The sequence below is a fragment of the Leiobunum rupestre genome, chromosome 4, assembly GCF_980474605.1.
Source record: "Leiobunum rupestre chromosome 4, qqLeiRupe1.1.hap1, whole genome shotgun sequence".
Lineage (NCBI taxonomy): Eukaryota > Metazoa > Arthropoda > Arachnida > Opiliones > Sclerosomatidae > Leiobunum > Leiobunum rupestre.
Window position 1 is genome coordinate 72,422,996 of NC_143387.1, and position 18,777 is coordinate 72,441,772.

General features: G+C 36.6%; 1 protein-coding gene across 1 annotated transcript; it reads right to left on the reverse strand.

The window, feature by feature from the left end:
* Positions 1–450: 450 nt before the first annotated feature.
* Positions 451–2,318, reverse strand: LOC149948976 (uncharacterized). Its single transcript, XM_090171194.1, has 5 exons — positions 2,241–2,318; positions 1,687–1,758; positions 1,406–1,613; positions 1,064–1,332; positions 451–643 (listed from the first exon to the last, which is right to left on the reverse strand). Exons 1-5 carry the CDS (start codon positions 2,316–2,318, stop codon positions 461–463), a joined length of 810 nt encoding a protein of 269 aa, XP_090027320.1. The 3' UTR covers positions 451–460.
* Between the last annotated feature and the right edge of the window lie 16,459 nt (positions 2,319–18,777).

Consider the following 18,777-nt stretch of genomic DNA (forward strand, 5'->3'; position numbering starts at 1 on the left):
CTCTTGAAAATCTAGCCAGTGACGTCACTGGTCAGATGCCTCGCTACCTCTATCTCTGCGTTTCGATTTTCTGTCCAAAAACGAGTATCAGAGATGCGTCCACCCCACCACCCTTAGAAAAATAGCATAAAATAATAACGTAATAGTTGAAGTAGCGCCTTATAGCAGACGATTTGTATTTACACTTTATACTTCCGTTCGTCAAATCAAACTTTCCCATAATTGGGTCAAGGGTTTAGGGTTTGAGTCTTACGTTTGGACGAAAGTGAAAAACAGTTGTGGATATAATGACCTATTTTTTGGAGGGGGGAAATGGAGCAATCACTAAAAGGTTCCACAATTGTTTAAATCGATTCAGTCCTACGGTTATACATCGTAAACCTGTTGTAGGATAATGAATAATGAGAGCAACTGCTAATATGATCTGAATTTAATATTTCAATTTCCACATTTAAAATTTTTAACCCCACCACGATTTAAGACACATCATAGCCGATATGGTGTTTGGCGTCATTGAACAACGTTCCGTAGCAATCAAATTTGCTCCTCCTGAGAAACATCTCTCTGAGGCAACTGACGACCACTGGTTGCTTAAGTAGTCTTTTGCCATTTTGCCTACGGTGGGGTAGTTTCTTTCATTTTGCTAAAAACATAAAACAATTAGGTACGGTTGATCCAAAATGATCCATGTATTATCTCAAAAACTACAACGTACAATCCTAAAATGATCTGGATTAATAGACCCAATATAAAAGTATTTAATTTGTAAATTTGAATAAATTCGGAAAATATTTCACGGATTTCAATTTTGTTTTGAGCGTGCTCTACAATTTCGTAGTAAGAGTTAGTAATCACGTGACAAAATTCAATCATAATTATTGAATGCCGATGTGGACCTTTAAAACTTTAAATATTTTCAAAGTAAAGAGATTTATATTTTCTTATTCGTTTAGAAAATTTCAGGATGCTACGACATGTAGTTTTCAGGTAAATTGGCTGGATTCAACGTGTTGGGACACCCTGTATACATCCCATAGTTGCCATTAGTAATAATCGAAAGTACCTGCCACCACTGTAGAATATTAGTTTGAGGAGGAAGTAGATAGTCCTTTAAATATTTTAATATTTCAGCCCCTTTGACATATTTCTTTGGTCGTTTCGGATGTATTGCGTAAAAACAATCTCTACCCTCGGTGTCAACATCAGCTGTCTCCACGTTTCTAGTATCGTAGAACTCGTTGTATGTGTTAAGTATGGTGTCGTTGACTAGTTTAAATTCAGCCTTGCTGCAATGTTCTTTGAAGATATCAAGTTTCAAGGTTGGATGTAAAGCTAATGAAAATACAGACGAAGTAATCCGATGCGTTCTTTGTTTATAACCTATTTAATCACAACGGCATCTCACCTACGGCTATCCACGTCGCAGGGGTGTTTGAAATTTCTTCGTAATGTAGTAACTTCCTCTGACATAAATTGCAGGCTTCTTTAAGAGTACCAATACTCTTTTCAATTGCTTCAGAAATTTTCGTTAAAAGCCATTGATGTGTAGGTAATACGAGATAAATAGTAGGATTCTTTGCCGCAGAAATTCTTTCAGTGGCTATGCTGAAACTCTTTTGATCAAAAAGGTTAAATTAACAATTTCCAAATTCTGAAACCAAAAATTTGCACTTTTAAGACGTTTACAAAACGTTCAATGTTATCCCATTCTGCTTCGGTGATATGAAACCTTTGTAAATCGAGATCAGTTATAATTGTCTGAAAAGACTTAAATAGAAAAAAATGTTAAACTAAATTTTCAATGACAATCAAATAAGACATTACTGAATTACAGTTTTCAAACGCAGTGCTCTTTCTAGCATGGAATACGTCAAATTCCAGCGGGTCTTGACGTCTAGTACATTTCTTCTTTGAGGTAAGAAACTCTAATTTTTAAGGCTACGGCTCGAATCTGAAACGTGTTTAACCTAGTTAAAATGTGATAAAGCCAAATTGAATAAGTCCCCAATATTGAACACCCGAAAAATGTAATTCCAAAGTGTTATACATTTAGCTCCCCCTGGGTAGGTATACGACTAGAGACATCCAAACTTAAGTGTATGTGGTAAGTTACCAATAAGAACTTAAATCATATGTGTCCAGGACTAGTGCTTTATAATATTGAGATTCACATTGAATACAGGGTGTCCCAAATTACTCGAACAGTGCATACGATGCGGCAGAAAAAATGGGCCAATTACCAACAGTCTATTGATAAAAGCAGGATTATCGTCGTAGATGGTGCTAAGCCAGTTGCAAAATTCCAAGCGTCGGTCCATTTTCCTCAACATACGGATGTTTCGTTTATTTAACAGTAAGAATGCTTAGTCAAAAATGTATTTCCTCCTTCAACCAACTTGTTTTTATTCATGTCCTCGTATCTCAGTGAAAAATAGGCCAATTTTAACAGATTAAATGTTATTTTATGTTTTAGAGTATGCGCTATAAGTTTATAATTGAAACGTTTTCGCTACCACCTACCGGTGAAAAAATGTTTTTCAAAACCGTTAAAAATGATTTGATTTTTCTGAAATTTCATAATTAAGGCATCTACTGTCTACTACACCTTCCCTGAGAAATGCACTGTTCGTGCAATTTGGGACACCCGGTATATATATGGTAAAAAAGCGAATATTATATGTGTAAATTAACGCTTTCTACCATTATGTAGTTTGAAAAAAATAAAGGCACAGCCGCAATAGCAAATTTCTAGGGCTGTAGCTAGGTTGGCCTCCAATGAACTAAGTAACATATACGCCGTTGCCTCAATTCGTGCCTATCAGATTAAGAAACAAGACGTACGACGGTCAGAATACACACAATCCTTCTAATGTGGTAAGTTTGTTTGAGCTATTCACAGCAACCTGCAACGCCGGTATCACAACCAATATATATCTACGGCCACACATAATTGTATTTACACTTATTTGTTACTTTTAGTCATACTTTGAAGATTCCTTCGATCAGTGTCTTTCTTATTTTTTACTTAGATCACACTTATTTGTTACTTGTGGTCATACGTTGCAAGCATTGCGTACTGCTCCGATAAGTGTCACACTTATTTGTTACTTCATGTCATACGTTATAAGCATAGCGTATTTCTCCGATAAGTGTCACACTTATTTGTTACTTCAGGTCATACGTTGTAAGCATCGCGTATTTCTCCGATAAGTGTCACACTTATTTGTTACTTTTGGTCATATTAGAACGGCCTCCGGTAAGTGTCACACTTATTTGTTACTTTGGGCCATATTAGAACGGCCGTGAAAAATGCCAGAGATAAATTCGCATATAGTCTCTATAACCACGCGTATTTCCAATGTTGGAAGTTGAGGGGGTCCGTATACGCTGCCCAAAAAACCTTACTTAGAATTAAAATTAAGCAACGTAATTGAAATTCTTTGTTCTATGGAAACCACAACTATTCAAAAATATAACTTTCATGAAAATCGGACTTAAATTAAGGAACATTCATTCGGAAATATAAAACCACGAACATTGGGGTCCCGTAAATAACCCCGACAACTATACTTAAATTTAATATTTACTGATATAACCGAAGTTGTAGTTCCACTGAATCCTAACCTGTCCAATAATATTTCTTTTAACGTTACTGGACTTAAGTTTTAACAAAATATCAACAACACAAAGCCAAACTACCGAAAACGGTAAATCGGGCAAATGCCCAACTTCTTGGGCTTCGATTTCAAAAATTTAAGAAAGACTATCAATGGCGAGATATGTACACTCGAACGAGATATCATTGACTCTTCTAGCCCTAACCGTTGAAGAGATATGCGCGACACGGCTACATCGGCGGCATCGGCATCGGCATCGGCAAAGGCTACACTGTACGTGAAACTAATACACACAAAAAGCGAACAAAGAAAATTACCTTTGCTACAGTACCACCAATCGTGTTAGTCTCAGCATTAACTACTTCTTCGTCATCTGGTCCATACTCCTCTTCGTTATCGTGGTTGGGTGTTGATTTAAGATTGACCAAAATTATGATCGCATACCGAGAAATGAATAACGTGTGCAACACACCGAATTCGACTATCTACGTTAAATCTTAGTCGTACGCTGGAAGTTCGTTGTTCGAGCTCCTTTGTGAACGAATCGTTGTTTGATGCATTGTCCATAGCGTTGCCTCCGTTATATCAAGGCCTGGGTACGCTTAGATTTTCGCCCCCCCCCCCCCCCCACCGTGGATTTCCAATACGCCGCAATTTCTCGCTAGAGGCACTCTGAATCATTGTGAAATTTGAAATTTAGAGCGTGCGCATTTCGTTTTTTGCAAGGGTGTTCTTTGGATCTTTCTTCCAATGATTCGCCGTGGTGGTCATTAATAAGTAAGTATTTAACTAACTGCATTTTATTCCACATATTAACAAACGTTTAATTACATTTGTAGTAATATAAAATGGTTGTCTGCTCAGTTCCTAATTGCAAACAAAGTGATTGGAAGGGAGTAAAGAAACGCAAAATTGGTCAAGAGGAAAATATAAGTTTCCATTCATTTCCTAAGGAAATGTCAATGACAAAAAAATGGATTTGTGCAATTCTTAACCTCCAACAGGATGACGTTCTTTCATTTCATGAGGAACTTATATCAAATAAAGGAGATGCTAAAATCTGTAGCAAACATTTTAACAAGTCGGATTTTAGTATATCAACTAGTCGAAAACGTCTTTTAAACTACGTTGTGCCCCATATTTCGCTAAATGAATTTGAAATTTCTGATTCTCATCCCCAAAAGATGTTTAAGAGCTCTTGCGAAAGAAGAATCCCTCTTTCTCTAGTGGGAAATATTCCAAGGACTGATATACAAACCACACCTGTTATTTCAGCTCGAGAAAAGCTAAAAAAGGCTTTGTTCAGAGTATCAGATATTATTCATTCCAAAGTTGAAAATAAACAGTGCAATGACAACACATCACATATTCGAACCATGGATATCCAACCTGTGATGAATAAAACTTACGAATACACTTCCAGCCCTCAAAAGCAAGTCATTTGTCAAGAGAAAGCTAGTCGTCCAGACATAATAGTTCCTCAAGACGTAGTTTTTCCTCGAGACATAATAGTTCCTCAAGACGTAGTTGTTCCTCGAGACATAATAGTTCCTCAAGACATAGTTGTTCCTAGAGACATAATAGTTCCTCAAGACGTAGTTTTTCCTCGAGACATAATAGTTCCTCAAGACATAGTTGTTCCTTGAGACATAATAGTTCCTCAAGACATAGTTGTTCCTAGAGACATAATAGTTCCTCAAGACATTATAGTTCCTCAAGACATAATAGTTCCTCACGACAAAGTCGTTCTTCAAATCGAAACAACGTCTCTAGTCAAAACTACATCCCTAGTCCAAGCTAAATCTGTGATTCCAGAAAAATCTACTCTAGCGGAAGTTGTCCCTTTAATTTCATGTAGAGATGCCACTACTCAAGCGTCTCCTGTTGTACGAAAGACACAATACGTAACTTCTAAACGTAAATATGTAAGAGACAATTATAAATTGAGAAAGCAAGTTGTAGCTCAAAGGAAAATAATTGCAAGCTTAAAAGAAACAATCAAGGAACAAAAAGAAGAGAACCAAAGAAAGGAATATACCCAACTGCGAAAGATTATGGGCGAGAGTATGAGTGGAGATGTAAGAGCCAATTTTTTAATTGAACAAGTACTCGCCTACGGTTAAAAGTCTTTACCGTATAAACATTCAACCTTGAAGATTTGTTGTTTAATTTATAAGAAATCTACAGCTACGTATAACTTTATCCGAGATTTGGATATTTTACATTTACCGGAACGTACAACGTTAAGAAAATTTCTGGGCAATTCAAGTGGAGCTGACGGTATTACACAGATTGCCAAAGACCGTCTCATTGCCGAGGTTTCCAAATTAAAGCATCCAAATGAAATATTAGGATCTTTAATGCACGATGAAATGGCCATTAAATCAAAGTTATTATATGACAGAAAAATGGATCGATATTTTGGTGAAACAAGCACAACAGATGAAGACGGAATAAGGGACCAGCTAGCTACACATTTGTTGTGTTTTGTGTTCTCTCAACCAATTTTAAACTTCCCGTGGCCTATTTTTTTACCGCCAAACTGACAGCGGAAGAGCTTCACAAAATTACATTGGAGGTGATTAAAGCGGTGGAAGACTGTGGATTCGTTGTTGTCCGGCTTGTTTCAGACAACGCAAAGATGAATACCGCAGCGTTTAAGAAATTTTCTAGTGACAGACAATTACATCACGAAATAGTACATCCCTTAGATCCAGCTAGGAAAATGTTCATCGCCTTTGATCAAAGTCATATAATAAAAAATATAAGAAATCAATTCCTCGACCGTATTATGCTGTTTATTGCCCTTCTAATTAACCCCAAATTTGTCACGGACTTATATCTCGCTCAAAGCAATGCGTTAATAAAACCAGTAAGATTTCTAACAAGGAAAATGGTTTTCCCAACGAGCTTTGAAAAAATGAATGTAAGAAGAGCAGTACTATTATTCTCTCATCCGATGACAGCAGCTTTAAAAACAAGTCTAAGGCTAAATACGTGCAAACCTGAAGAACGAGCTGATTTGGAATGTACAATCTACTTATGGAGATGGTCCGCAAATGGTTTGAAGTACATGACATTCACAACAAGACATATGCCATACATATGAGGAATGAGAATAAACTCCCCTTCGAATCTATTGACGATGAAAGGCTTGTTTGGCTCGCTGTAGAATTTCTACCTTTTATCGAAGCTATTCAAACTAATGCACAAGCGTATGACAAATCAGACTGTTTCACAGATGAAACATATGAAGCTCTAGTCGTTACCACCAAATCCACTATTTCACTTTCAAAATATTTATTGGAAAATGGTTTTCATTACATTTTCACTAGAAAATTTTCAAGTGATACCATTGAAGAGACGTTTAGTCACATAAGGAGTAGTGGAGGATTCAACGATCAAATGGATGCCCGTGCCTGCACCCTCAGCATAGAACACCATTTAAAAATAGGAATCTGGAAGGCTTCCAGTTCATCAAATTGTGGAAATGGTTCTAAATCAATTCCTAATGGTATATTAGTTTTTATTCAATGTAATATGATAATGTGATTGAGCGTCCTCAAATTTCAAATTTGTTTCTAGTTGCGTCTGATCACGAAATAAGTCTTGGAGATAGTCATCCAACTGCTACATCAATAGCCTTAATCAAATTGCCTCGTCACCTAACAACCATATTACATGAAATGGAGAAAACAAGTCCAAATGGTAATATTATGATTTTAAAACTCCATAAGTTCAAAAGCAAATGACTTCATTTTAAATTTCAGAAAGCCCTGTCGTTTCAATAAGAAATTGCTCCATTGCAATGGTTGGTGGGTACATTATAAAATGTGCCGAAGAAAGGACTGACTGTGAGTTTTGTCTGGACAAAATGATGCAGCCGCAAAGTAAATCTCCGTTATTTGCTTTAATTAATGCTCAAGATAGAGGCGGCTTGAAATATCCCTCACGAATGATAATTAAATTATTGGCCCTTGTAACGGAATTTGTGCAATCCTCACTCAATTGTTTCCTCGGGTACAAGTGCTTCAATCATATGTAAGAGAAATTCTACCTTACTTCAAAAAACCACTAATGTGCAACAAATGCAAGAATGTATCATCACGGGAAAGTCAAGATTTACGGAAAATCCTTCTAGAGAAGTTCCTGAGAGCTCTTTTAGATAATCACGCTAAAGATGGCTCAGATCGAAAAGAAAAGAAAAGAAAAAAAAATTAAACACCAAGCCCTTATCTAGAAAAGTTCTCAAAGTTTGAAATACTAGGAAAAAACTGATATGTATGTAGGTGGTTAAGAGATATGGAAAATATCTTTCTACTCCCATTAGTGATATTTTGGAAAACAAGTATCTGATTTCATGTTCCTGTATTAAAAATGTTGATTTTAAAATTTTAATAAACCATCATGAAACTATCAACTACTTATAAACTATATTCTATTTTACATAAGCCTTAATAATAGTAATACATTTAATAATTCACAAATTGTTAAAATTCATAAACTGAAGTTGGCTAATATTGGCCGTGTAGATGAACTAAGAAATTTTTAGGCACAATGCGAACGAAACTTAAAATTTAAACGCAATGGAAACGAACGCCATCTATCGGGAAAAATAGGAAACTTCAAACAGGGGGGGGGGGAGAACTCGTAGTACGATGCTCGGGAAAGAGGGAACCCAGGCCTTGATATAACGGAGGCAACGTCCATAGTTATAGCCAAAATCTAATATGTGTATGGAAATATTATATCAAATACTTGAAGCTCATCACCTTTGTTAGTTGTGTTACTGATTGACAAGGTTAAGCTAATTTGCGTTTAGCTGATTAGATACATTACACAGGCACTAAAACTCAATTACTCATAGTATGCTACTTCCTTACACTATTAAATAAGCTTTAGCAGTTACAGCGCAGTTTTGAACTACCTGACGAGTGTTTGCTCACTCAGTTATTGGAGCCAGCAAAGACACCTATCCCGTGTGAATATGCATTCGCATTATCACAGTTGGAAGAAGGACCTGTGTCTGCAAGCAAAATTACAGAAGAAACTCTCAACGATCTGATTTCGAAACAATTATAGCAACACGTTGAGAATCGAGGTCCTGACAATGTCAGAGAACCTTTCAAACCATATTGGAAACGACGATAGGATTTCACAATCCATCAAGGAGTTATACTAGCCTCCGACAAAGTAGTAATTACAAAGATATGCCAAGAAGCTATACTCAATGAATTACACAGTACTCACCAAGGCATCGTACAAACCAAGCAGTTAGCCAGAAGGAAAGTTTGGTGGCCTGAGTTAAATCGGGGCATAGAAGATAAAATTAAGACATGTTCCATTTGCCAAAAGAACGCAGCATTACCAAGAGCTGAATATTCTAAGTGGAAAGAAGAATCACAACCATGGACGCGAGTTCATATAGACTTCGCTGGACCAATAAATGGGAAATACCTATAAATAATGGTTGATTCAACATCAAAATGGTTGGAGATTGGAGTAACGAATAACACAAGTTTGCATTCCGTTATTACATTTCTGAGACAAAACTTAGCTCGTTATGGAATAATGCATACATTAATCAGTGATAACGCAACCTGTTTCACTAGTGGCGAATTTCAGGACTATATTGAGAAAAATGGTACTTTATATCGAACAATTGCACCATATCATCGTGCTTCCAATGGACAAGCGGAGAGGGCTGTTCGAACAGTAAAAACCACACTGAAGAAATTAGACGGAACTTCTAACGAGACAATTCAAACCATGGATCAAGGACTTCAACAATTTCATGAAACAACCTTAGAGTACCAGCGTTGCCAACCGTACTATAATTGTAGTACATTTCGATATTTTACCTTTCGAATTTTTCCGTACTATAATTTCAATCGCGTACTATATAGTACGCTTTTTGCGATAATTGTACGAATAGTTTTACTATATTTCCGATATTTGTGCGATAATTTAAGAAATATTAGAAAGTTCCTTTTTGTTAACATAAGAACGGCGTTTCCAGTTTATGTTACTCCTAGTAGGCTAAGAATTGAAATATTATACTCCTTGGAGTGTTTGGTTTGTACTCGAAAATACGGCCGACTTGACTAATCAAGCGTGTTAACGGCCAACTATGATAAAGTGCTACCATGCTATAGCGAGTAATCAAAGTTGGCTGTTTTTGTGTACTATAATTTTATAGAAAATTCGATAATTTTTGGGCTTCGATACTATAATTTCAGTTTTGGGACCTGGCAACGCTGCCTTAGACCTGAGGATAGCAAGAACTACAGGAGAACTCCCCAGAAATCAGGAAAATCACCTGCAGAAATCATGTTTGGTAGCAGACTTGGAATTAGCGGGAGTCTTGGGGCCAATGGCTCTTAATAAAAATCAGTGGGCTCTTAAAATAAATCATGCGAAGGGGGGTTGCGGGCCACCGGGGCTCTCAATTTAATTAAAAAATATTTATTAAACATTTTACGGAAATTTCAGGAACATGATTTGTACGCCGTTTTTGAAACTCTGTTTTCCTACCCTATACGAGAGCGGGATCTAGCGTTACAAATGATTATGTGTGATAATAGGTGGTTTTTTTTCGCCTGTCCCAGGACAAAAAATGTAAACTTTTTACCCTAAAACGTTTTATTCGCCTGTTCTCGGGGTAAGATTTACCCTGTCCGGAATTTTGTTCACTTGTTCCAGAGCTCAAACGTTACACTTTTTACTCCTCCTCCAAAGGAGGTGTAGAGGGAGTAATCTAGCTTATATAGAAAATTCGTCTGCTTAAATTTCGTTTCACGAAAACATAACGGGTTTTGAACATCTTCACATGTGGCAAGCTTTTAATAACGAATATCCAATTGTTAAATGCTATTTAATGACTTTAAAAGTTGCTTGATGACTTAGACCTAAGGTGGTGTCTTGGGTATTAGCCTAGCTGATTATTATTATTATTAAATAAATAAGAAAAATGAGTCCTATATAGATTATCCCACCACCGGTCGCCATCTTAAAAACAAAACAAATATATAACCTTTAACCTCTAACTACTCCCTTCTTACTCCAACTCGTTTTTTTCGTCAAGATAGAATTGGATTAAAATTACGTCATAGGGCTACACTTTTGAACCTGCTCAAAAAACCCAGAACAGTCGAAAAAAACCACCTAATAATATACTTGCTTGTTTTAAAGTTAATAAATGTTATGTAAGTAACGTAACCAATTTTTATTTTCCTATTTTCCCTACCTAATTTAAAAAAAATTCCCCCAATCCCCCCCCCCCGCTGGGCCAATGGCTCTCAATAAAAATAAACTTAAGGGGGGTTGGGGGCCCGCACGGCTCCCGTAAAAAATATAACTATTTCCAAGTCTGTTTGGTAGAACTATCCGAACTAAATTGGACATAATACAACCAAATCACTCAAACGAAGCAAGAAGGGAGAAAAGTAGTTCTCAGAACTATCAAGGTAGACAAAACAACTATCAGTACAATTATGGGAAGTATCAGATCGCAGAAATAGTATTGGTCAAGAATTACGGTAGATGAGACAAATGGTTAAAAGGAGTCACAAAGAGAAGACTAGGAAACATGATGTACGAAGTTGCGACAGGAAGAGGTTTAGTCAGAAGACACCAGAATCGGATGAGACCGAGAAGAGTTATGCAGAAACCCCATCTCGAGATACCTCATAGAAGATAAAACCAAGAATGTGCACTCTATCCGAGAGATGGTGTAATTGGTGTATCCTGTCATAATCCTGATGTCGGATACCGATCTGTAACCAAATATCAGTAACCAGTCATCACTAAGTTCCAGTAACCAGTCATCCCCAAGTTCCAGTAAACAGTCATCACCGAATTCCAGCTATCAGAAAATCCCAGGCAGTGATCTTGAATCCGATCAAGAGATTGTCAACCGACCAGATCCAGACATGGAGAATCAGAGCATTCATTCTCGAGACAACGATCAATCCAGTAGAACAAATTCCCGGAACCAGTAAGCCTGACATTCCAGGGAACAGTCAATCATCACGACAACATGACCAGAGTAATCATGAGATAGAACTTAATCAATTAGACGACATCAGCGAGACTAGACCCAGAAAAGATCCTGAAGACCAACGAGATGAGGACAATCATACCCAGAATGGGGCCGGTACATCAACAGCATCATTACGATCAAATCGTGACGCAAACTCGACAATCCGAATTTGAAGAGACTTTTCCAAAGACATTTCAGAAGCAGTGTACAAACCATGTCAGAGGAGAAGTACGCGAAAATCGAAACCAATTGTTAAATTGAATTTGTGAAGTGAAAAATTGATATACAGAACTTTAATTCTTTTAAAAAAAAGAGAGTGGTTGTAGTGTATGATGTCATACTCTTTAGATAGACACCGCTAGGTGGAGCTTATGGTAGGGGGAGTCAAAGGGGTAGATAGGAAACTAAAGAAAAGACAGTTAGTCTGGTTTAGTCCGGTACTACGACACAAGCGTCATGCATCATTTCATGTTATGTATATATTCATCATTTTAATAAATCAGTTATATCCATATTACATATAAGATCATTCCGTAGTATACAAGAACTAATACACAAAATTCTGATATTAGTCAAACCACTCAAAAATGTTTTTCTACAAAATTAATGATAAATCAATGTTTTAGAGGTTAGAACCTTTCGTTTGATATCTTATACGCCTCATTTAAAACATTTATTTGCAATTAGGGTGGGCGGAGTTGACTTCTGCGACCCCCAGCGGGATAAATAATTGACAAGGTTGCCCAATTTATTTGCGGCTTATGCGTGTTTTGTTGTCAAATTTCAGTATTAAACGATTTTATTTCTATTTAATTAAATTAATTTAAAAAATAAACGCCAATTATGAAGTTTGGGTGCGCCAGCGCCTCTCTGGTCTGCCGAACAAATTTAAACACTACCGACTAAATTATCAAGGCCCGTGCGCGCTCTATCCGAAGGGGGGTACTTTGACTGAAGGATTACGCGTATTTTCCCGGTAGATGGCGATCTTAAGTCTAATTCTTTAGGGTTATTCGTAAAATCGCAAAGTAAGGGGCAGTTCGCTATGATAATATTCAAATTGCTTTCAAATGGGCTTTCTTTCAATTTTCAAGACGATATTGCTCGAAGAAAGTATATTTCCGTGTAAAGTGACCATAACATTCCATAATAAGCGAAAACAACAAAGAATAAAAACCTTTAGGCCTACAACAATTTACAAAAAATTAATCATCTAAAGTTTAGGATCTTATTTTTATTGCAACTGATCAATCACAGTTCTCATAGTAATACTTTCTTGTCAAACAAAGCTATATTCTTACAAAATATCACAAATTCTTTTTGGTAAAGAATATTTTTTACACTTTATCACCTAAGCTTTTTTAAAACATCACAGCAATATTACTTAATATGAGTAGAGCTATAAAAAGTGAGGTAGACTTGAATCTCATTAATATTTTTACATTTTTAAAACACCACAGCAATATTACTTAATTTAAAAAATGAGTTGAACTATAAAAAGTGAGTATTATTTAGACTTTGATTACTTTGCGGCTAAGGGGTTTACCTTTTAATTTCTTTACTATATAGATTATGTGCCGTTTGAGGCTGATACTATTATCAGACACCAACGACTAACAGTAGTGTATCATCTTGGATTAATACCAATACTTCCTGATTCTATTTGTTTTTACCTCTCCGAGTTGACAAAGTCCCCTAGGAGGGGTTATACAACCACCGTGTCTGTCTGTGGGTCTGTGGGTCTGTCAGGCCTGCGAACGTGTTCGCATTTTCGGTGCAAAGTGTAATCACTGCGTACGCAGTTTCTCGAGATCACTGCGTTCGCAGTTTCTCGAAGGGTTGGCAAAACCACCATGTGACGGTGAGCGTTAACGGATTCATTTGCGGTTTGGTTTGGATGGTGTTTTTCGCTCACCGTCGTGACGGTTTGGTGTTTTACGTTTTTGTAATGTTTATGCGTAGGTTGTGAGTGTTGAATTTGTTGTGTTTGTGTTCTGATGGTTGTGCATGTTGAGTCTGTTGTGTTTATATGGGCGTTTTCTCTCCAACTTCTTCTTAATGACTTTGGGACGGACCGAGTGCTGAGTGTAATGCTACCTCTCAACGTCCAATGGCAGGGTTTCCACCAGTTGTACACGGTATTCGTCTTAATATCAATTTGCGATCGCATCGGGCGGGATTTGAACCCGAGACCTCCTGCTTGACAGGCGGACGTTCTACCACAGAACCACCGACACTTGTTACGCCTTATTGAAAATTAGACCTTCAGCTTTATCGGAAGCGTATTTAATAGAGTACGAAATTTTGGTTTAATTGAAATAGAATTGAAATTGAAATTATTGCATCGAAGAAATTCTAATTTAGCGTTTCTCTATTGATTAAAAACAAATGCGCCACCCAGGTTTCGAACCCAGACCATTCGGCTTGGCAGTCGAGCGCTCTACCACAGAACCACCGACAGCTCCTTAGGTTCACTGAAATTAAGACACGCATCGTAAGCATAATAGGTAATAAAGTCTTTTTTTATTAATGAATTTATGAAAGCCTAATCTGGTTTTTTTAAAGGGTAAATCTTGTTTTAGCGCAGTCAGCCGAGATAAGAAGGTTAAAGGGTAGACCCTGTGGGTGGTCCACTTTGTAAGTTTTTTTGTTATTTATTTACGGGTATTATTAACGACCTATATATAGTTGTGTTAATTCAAAGGAGATAATTTAACGTTAATTGCTTTAAGAGCTGGCGGTTAGTCAAGTGGCTCTCTGTGCTTTGTTGATGGTAAGGTTTTTGCTTCTTGTAAATATATGTGGTGTGGATATTTGGATATCTACGATTTCTAACGCAGTCAATGATTTCCTGGGTGTGCGAGTCATTATATGATATTGGAAATTGGACGGTATTGGTCTTTTTCATGCGGTATGTGTCACAACGTCAACTGGAAGTCTACGAGCGTTGAAATAAAATGAGCGTTGAAGATGCGGCAAGTATTTCGTAAGCAAGAAAAATATAAATACCATCTGTAGATATTTATTTCATTAAAATTTGCTTAGTATTATATTCAACTGATAAACATGTACTGTAAAAAGGGTTAAATTCAATTGTGCATTGTTTTAGTAAGTCTAACTCGCTGTTGTAACTACTTAATTTATAATATTCTGAATAAATTAAACTCGATTGTTTCGTCTCAATTATTTAAATTAAAATTAAAATTTTATACAGGGCAGGGTTTGAACCGAGAATACGTTTTTTCGTAAATAACTCTGAATTGCGGAGATATCTTTGGGGGTCGTGTCGAGAAATTAATACCACTAGGGACCATTCTTCCGAGGAGAGGTATATTTTGGCTTGCCAACTTGTTTGTTTTTAGTTTTTGGATGGTTTATTTTATTCGAAAGTAAATGGTTTGGCGTTCGTAGAAGCGCGCGCATGTTTTCGAGAAGGTCGGGGTCTTATCTCTAAAAGTAACCAGATGGTGTGGGAATATTTTTTTATCCTCTGGAACCGGTTTTTTTTTCAGTCATTCACCAAACCTCTCTCTCTAGCTAATGGATTTTTGTAGCATGATTTGCGAAAGATAAAAATATCTTGTGGTCGTTTTTTCCCCAATTTTTGGAAAACTTTTGGTAGTACGTTTTGGTACTCTGTCCTTTAGTTCTATGTAAAATATATACTACGCAATATTCACCGCAAACGTTATTAGTTAGTCCTTGCAATCGTCGTTTACTAAATGTCCACGTCTTACACATTGAATTTAAATATTTTCTAATTGGGGCTAAAAACGGGGGAATCCCCATTGAATCAAAGTAGAATCCCCGTTTTCTGCCGTCAACATGCAGGCAAATCCAATGCGAACCTGTTTCGCCTCTTTTATCAAAGTTGATGATAAGCGATTGAGGGTATTTCGCGAAGGGTTTTAAATTATCGGAAGAAAAAACAGTGCCTGAGATAAGTTAACGTTAGTCGTAGTCATTTTAATAGTCTCGAATAATGCTCCTATTTTTATCTATCTCTAAACAAGATTGAAATTCAGTGTGCACGATAGCACCCGTAGATTCTTTTAAAGGGGAGCGTAGCTGCCCTCTCTTTACGGGGTACCAAAACGTGACGTCACTGGCCGAATTGTCAGGAGTCAAATCAAAAGCGAATAGGGCAAGCCTAGAGGAAAATCGGCCAACGCTACGTGGTTTCCTTCGTCTTTATAATAATGTATTCCAGTTCCCGAGAATAGCGAATGATAATCTAGCGTAAATTGTTTGCTATTAAAATTAGGGGTCAACGCTTTCAAAGGGATTTTTTCGTTATCTACGTATAGAGACAAATAATTTAGATTAGACCCGTTATACGCTTTGTTGGTGGCTAAACCAATAATGACTCTGTTTGGCATTGGGCTTAAGAATATATTAATTAAAAATGCTTTTATCAAAGCAGTTTAAAGGAAATTTATGGGGGGGGGGAGGTGAGTTGGTACCTAGAAAGGTATAGATATTTCTTTAGATTTTAAGAGATATGTTTTGCAATTACTTTCAAAAGCCAAATATATTTTATTACATTTCATCAATTTTACTCTCCTTTTCACAAATTCATATTCATATTTATCAGATGGAAATGTATATATTTTAAAACCCTTTCCTTAAATTTGAGCCTTGAAACTGTAACAGGAAGCTGATAAAATATTAAAATGCAAAGGAGTACGCGTGTACGTCCAGGGTTTTCTATTCGGGGGGGGGGAGGGGGGACTATATTGGAAATCACTCACTTTTAAAAAGTTTGAGCTTTTTCCATATGAAAATAGCGAAAAGAGACACAGCAAAATACACGTACTCCAAATAACAAAACCTTCATTCTCATAGGAAGCAGATTTTTACTTTAATAACCTTATATCTGGCCCTTGGTTTTAAAACAGTCGTCTGCTACGGTGTCGTCACTAGTTTGAATAAATAAATAAGTACATAGTTATTGTAAAGTAATTATCATGCTTTTTTTATTTGTATTTAATTAATATGTAAGCGAGTTCTACTTTCATTTAATTTATAAATTATGTCTGTTAGTTTGCATTTTATAATATTTTAAAATGAAGCACTTGGTTTTTATTGTTATTTTTAGGGCTTGATATTGCTTAAACTTGTTGTACTATGCTACCCAATAAATTAACTCCAGTTTACTATTAAACTGAAAACTATATATATTAAATTTATAATATTTTCACATTAAATTAGAGTTTGAATCATGACTAACAAGATGCTAGCCTGTGGTTTGTGACTTGGGTATTAGCTTAGCTGATTATTAAAATTTTAAATAATTAACGTTAATACAATTGTTTAGTAATAATAATTTTCAATTAAATAAATACATCTCAACCAATTTTATTTATAAATAATACGTTTTTAAAAACCGAAAGGTTTTAACACTAGTTTAAGGCGATATCGCGATCCGCCATTTTATTTTGGAATTTTGTAACAGGGTTGCTAGCTCAGGAACTTCCCAGCCAATGAAAGCAGACTTATGTCAGAAATGAGTCTATGAAGGAAAGCCATTGGTATACTCTTATTTACTGCCGAGTAAACCTTGTAAAGTATTGCAATTTTAAAGTGTTAATCAAAATAAATAAATTATTGTTGACAATAAGAATATTGCCGCTAGCCTCCCTAATGCTGAATCTTGGGCCTGAAAACCCTTGAAAATAATTGTCTTTTTTTCCAAAAGTGAACAAAATGTTATATTTTTTCCTGCCTTCCAGTGTACTGTCGATTCCCATAGGAAAGCATGTTCGGCCCATAAATAACTCTGGCCTATGATATTGAAACACTTCGTTAGCGAGAAGTCCGTCCACGTTAATGTTAAGAATTCTCGGTTCAAAACCATAGGTCTCTTCGCAAACGTGTACTGCATTACGCTTAAGCATACTGACAAATTTTCCGCAAAGATTACAAACGAAAATTTTATTACATAAGGGCTCGGGTCCCGATAAATGATAATCGTAACAATTTTGATTAGGGAAAATTCTTAAACATGATTGGCAGGTTATCTTATCTATGTCCTTCGTGCATTCCTGTTTTCTACAACAAGCGTTACATTTATGGTCCATGAGATTATTATAATCAACCAAACATTTTTCGCAAAATCTATTAAAAGCAAAAAGGGACTTTGGGTTAGTAATTACGTTGAAATGATTGTCAATATTTAAAAGATAAAGACGTTTGCGGAGAGGCCCATTGCATTCAATCTCTTCATCCACGTCACCGAAAACAACTACGTGGGTCGGATTGCGTAATCAAAACACTATTATAGTGTATTTCTTGGACTCGAGTAAAAGCGTCCGGCCCCGCGCAATCGTCATCGGATAACGCAGCGTAAGCTAAACGTTTCCTAGCCTTCTTGGTCTGTAACTGATTTTCGAGTCTTTTTCCTTTACATTGACTAATCGAATATAAATAGTTTTAAGTTCAGAATCTGTTTTGTTTTCAATATATTCTCGATGAGCCATGGCTACTACACGAGCTCTAGTTAAACAAATTTTATCCTTATTGTCTATCGTTATTGTACATTTTTTTTTCGTGGGAAATACCTAGCACAACTGGTATAGTTCCTCCCTGGGGTAATCTCCGTAAAGATTCCTTCAAAAAAACTACCGTCGTTCTCGGATATATAGCTTTTTTCATCGATATACGTCATCAACCACTGCAAATCTAATTGGTCCCGACGTCGAAAACTGACGTTAATTTGAAAGCCTGGTTTATTGACGTTCACGAACGAAACAGAACCCATATCGGATGGCAAACAGTCTTCCAATAGGGTTTTCTTCAACGTATAAATACCGTTTTCGATATTATTTTCTCGCCTAATTTAACGTTCGTCCCAATTGTCCAAAATGTGGGAAATTTTGGACATTATTATTCAATATTTTAATAGCACCCGGTAAATTAGGAAAGGATGGCGGCGGAATTGCAACGTCAACTAAACCACCTCCAGCTTGAATAGCAGGTGACGCGGCGGATGCCAAATTCGCGTTATCGGGGTTCACGTTTTCCTCAGTAGCTATTGCCTGAGACGGAGGAGGCGAATATTGCGGAAGTCGTGAGGGGCCAGCGACCGCTATGGGTTCATTATTATGGGGAGGACAAATA

Coding starts and splice junctions, on each gene's coding strand:
- LOC149948976 (XM_090171194.1), bottom strand. CDS start 2,318: ATGGACCGACGCTTGGAATTTTGCAACTGGCTTAGCACCATCTACGAC. Junction 1,759..2,240: donor CTTTTATCAATAGACTGTTG/GTAATTGGCCCA, acceptor AAGTCTTTTCAG/ACAATTATAACTGATCTCGA. Junction 644..1,063: donor ATATTCTACAGTGGTGGCAG/GTACTTTCGATT, acceptor TTATGTTTTTAG/CAAAATGAAAGAAACTACCC.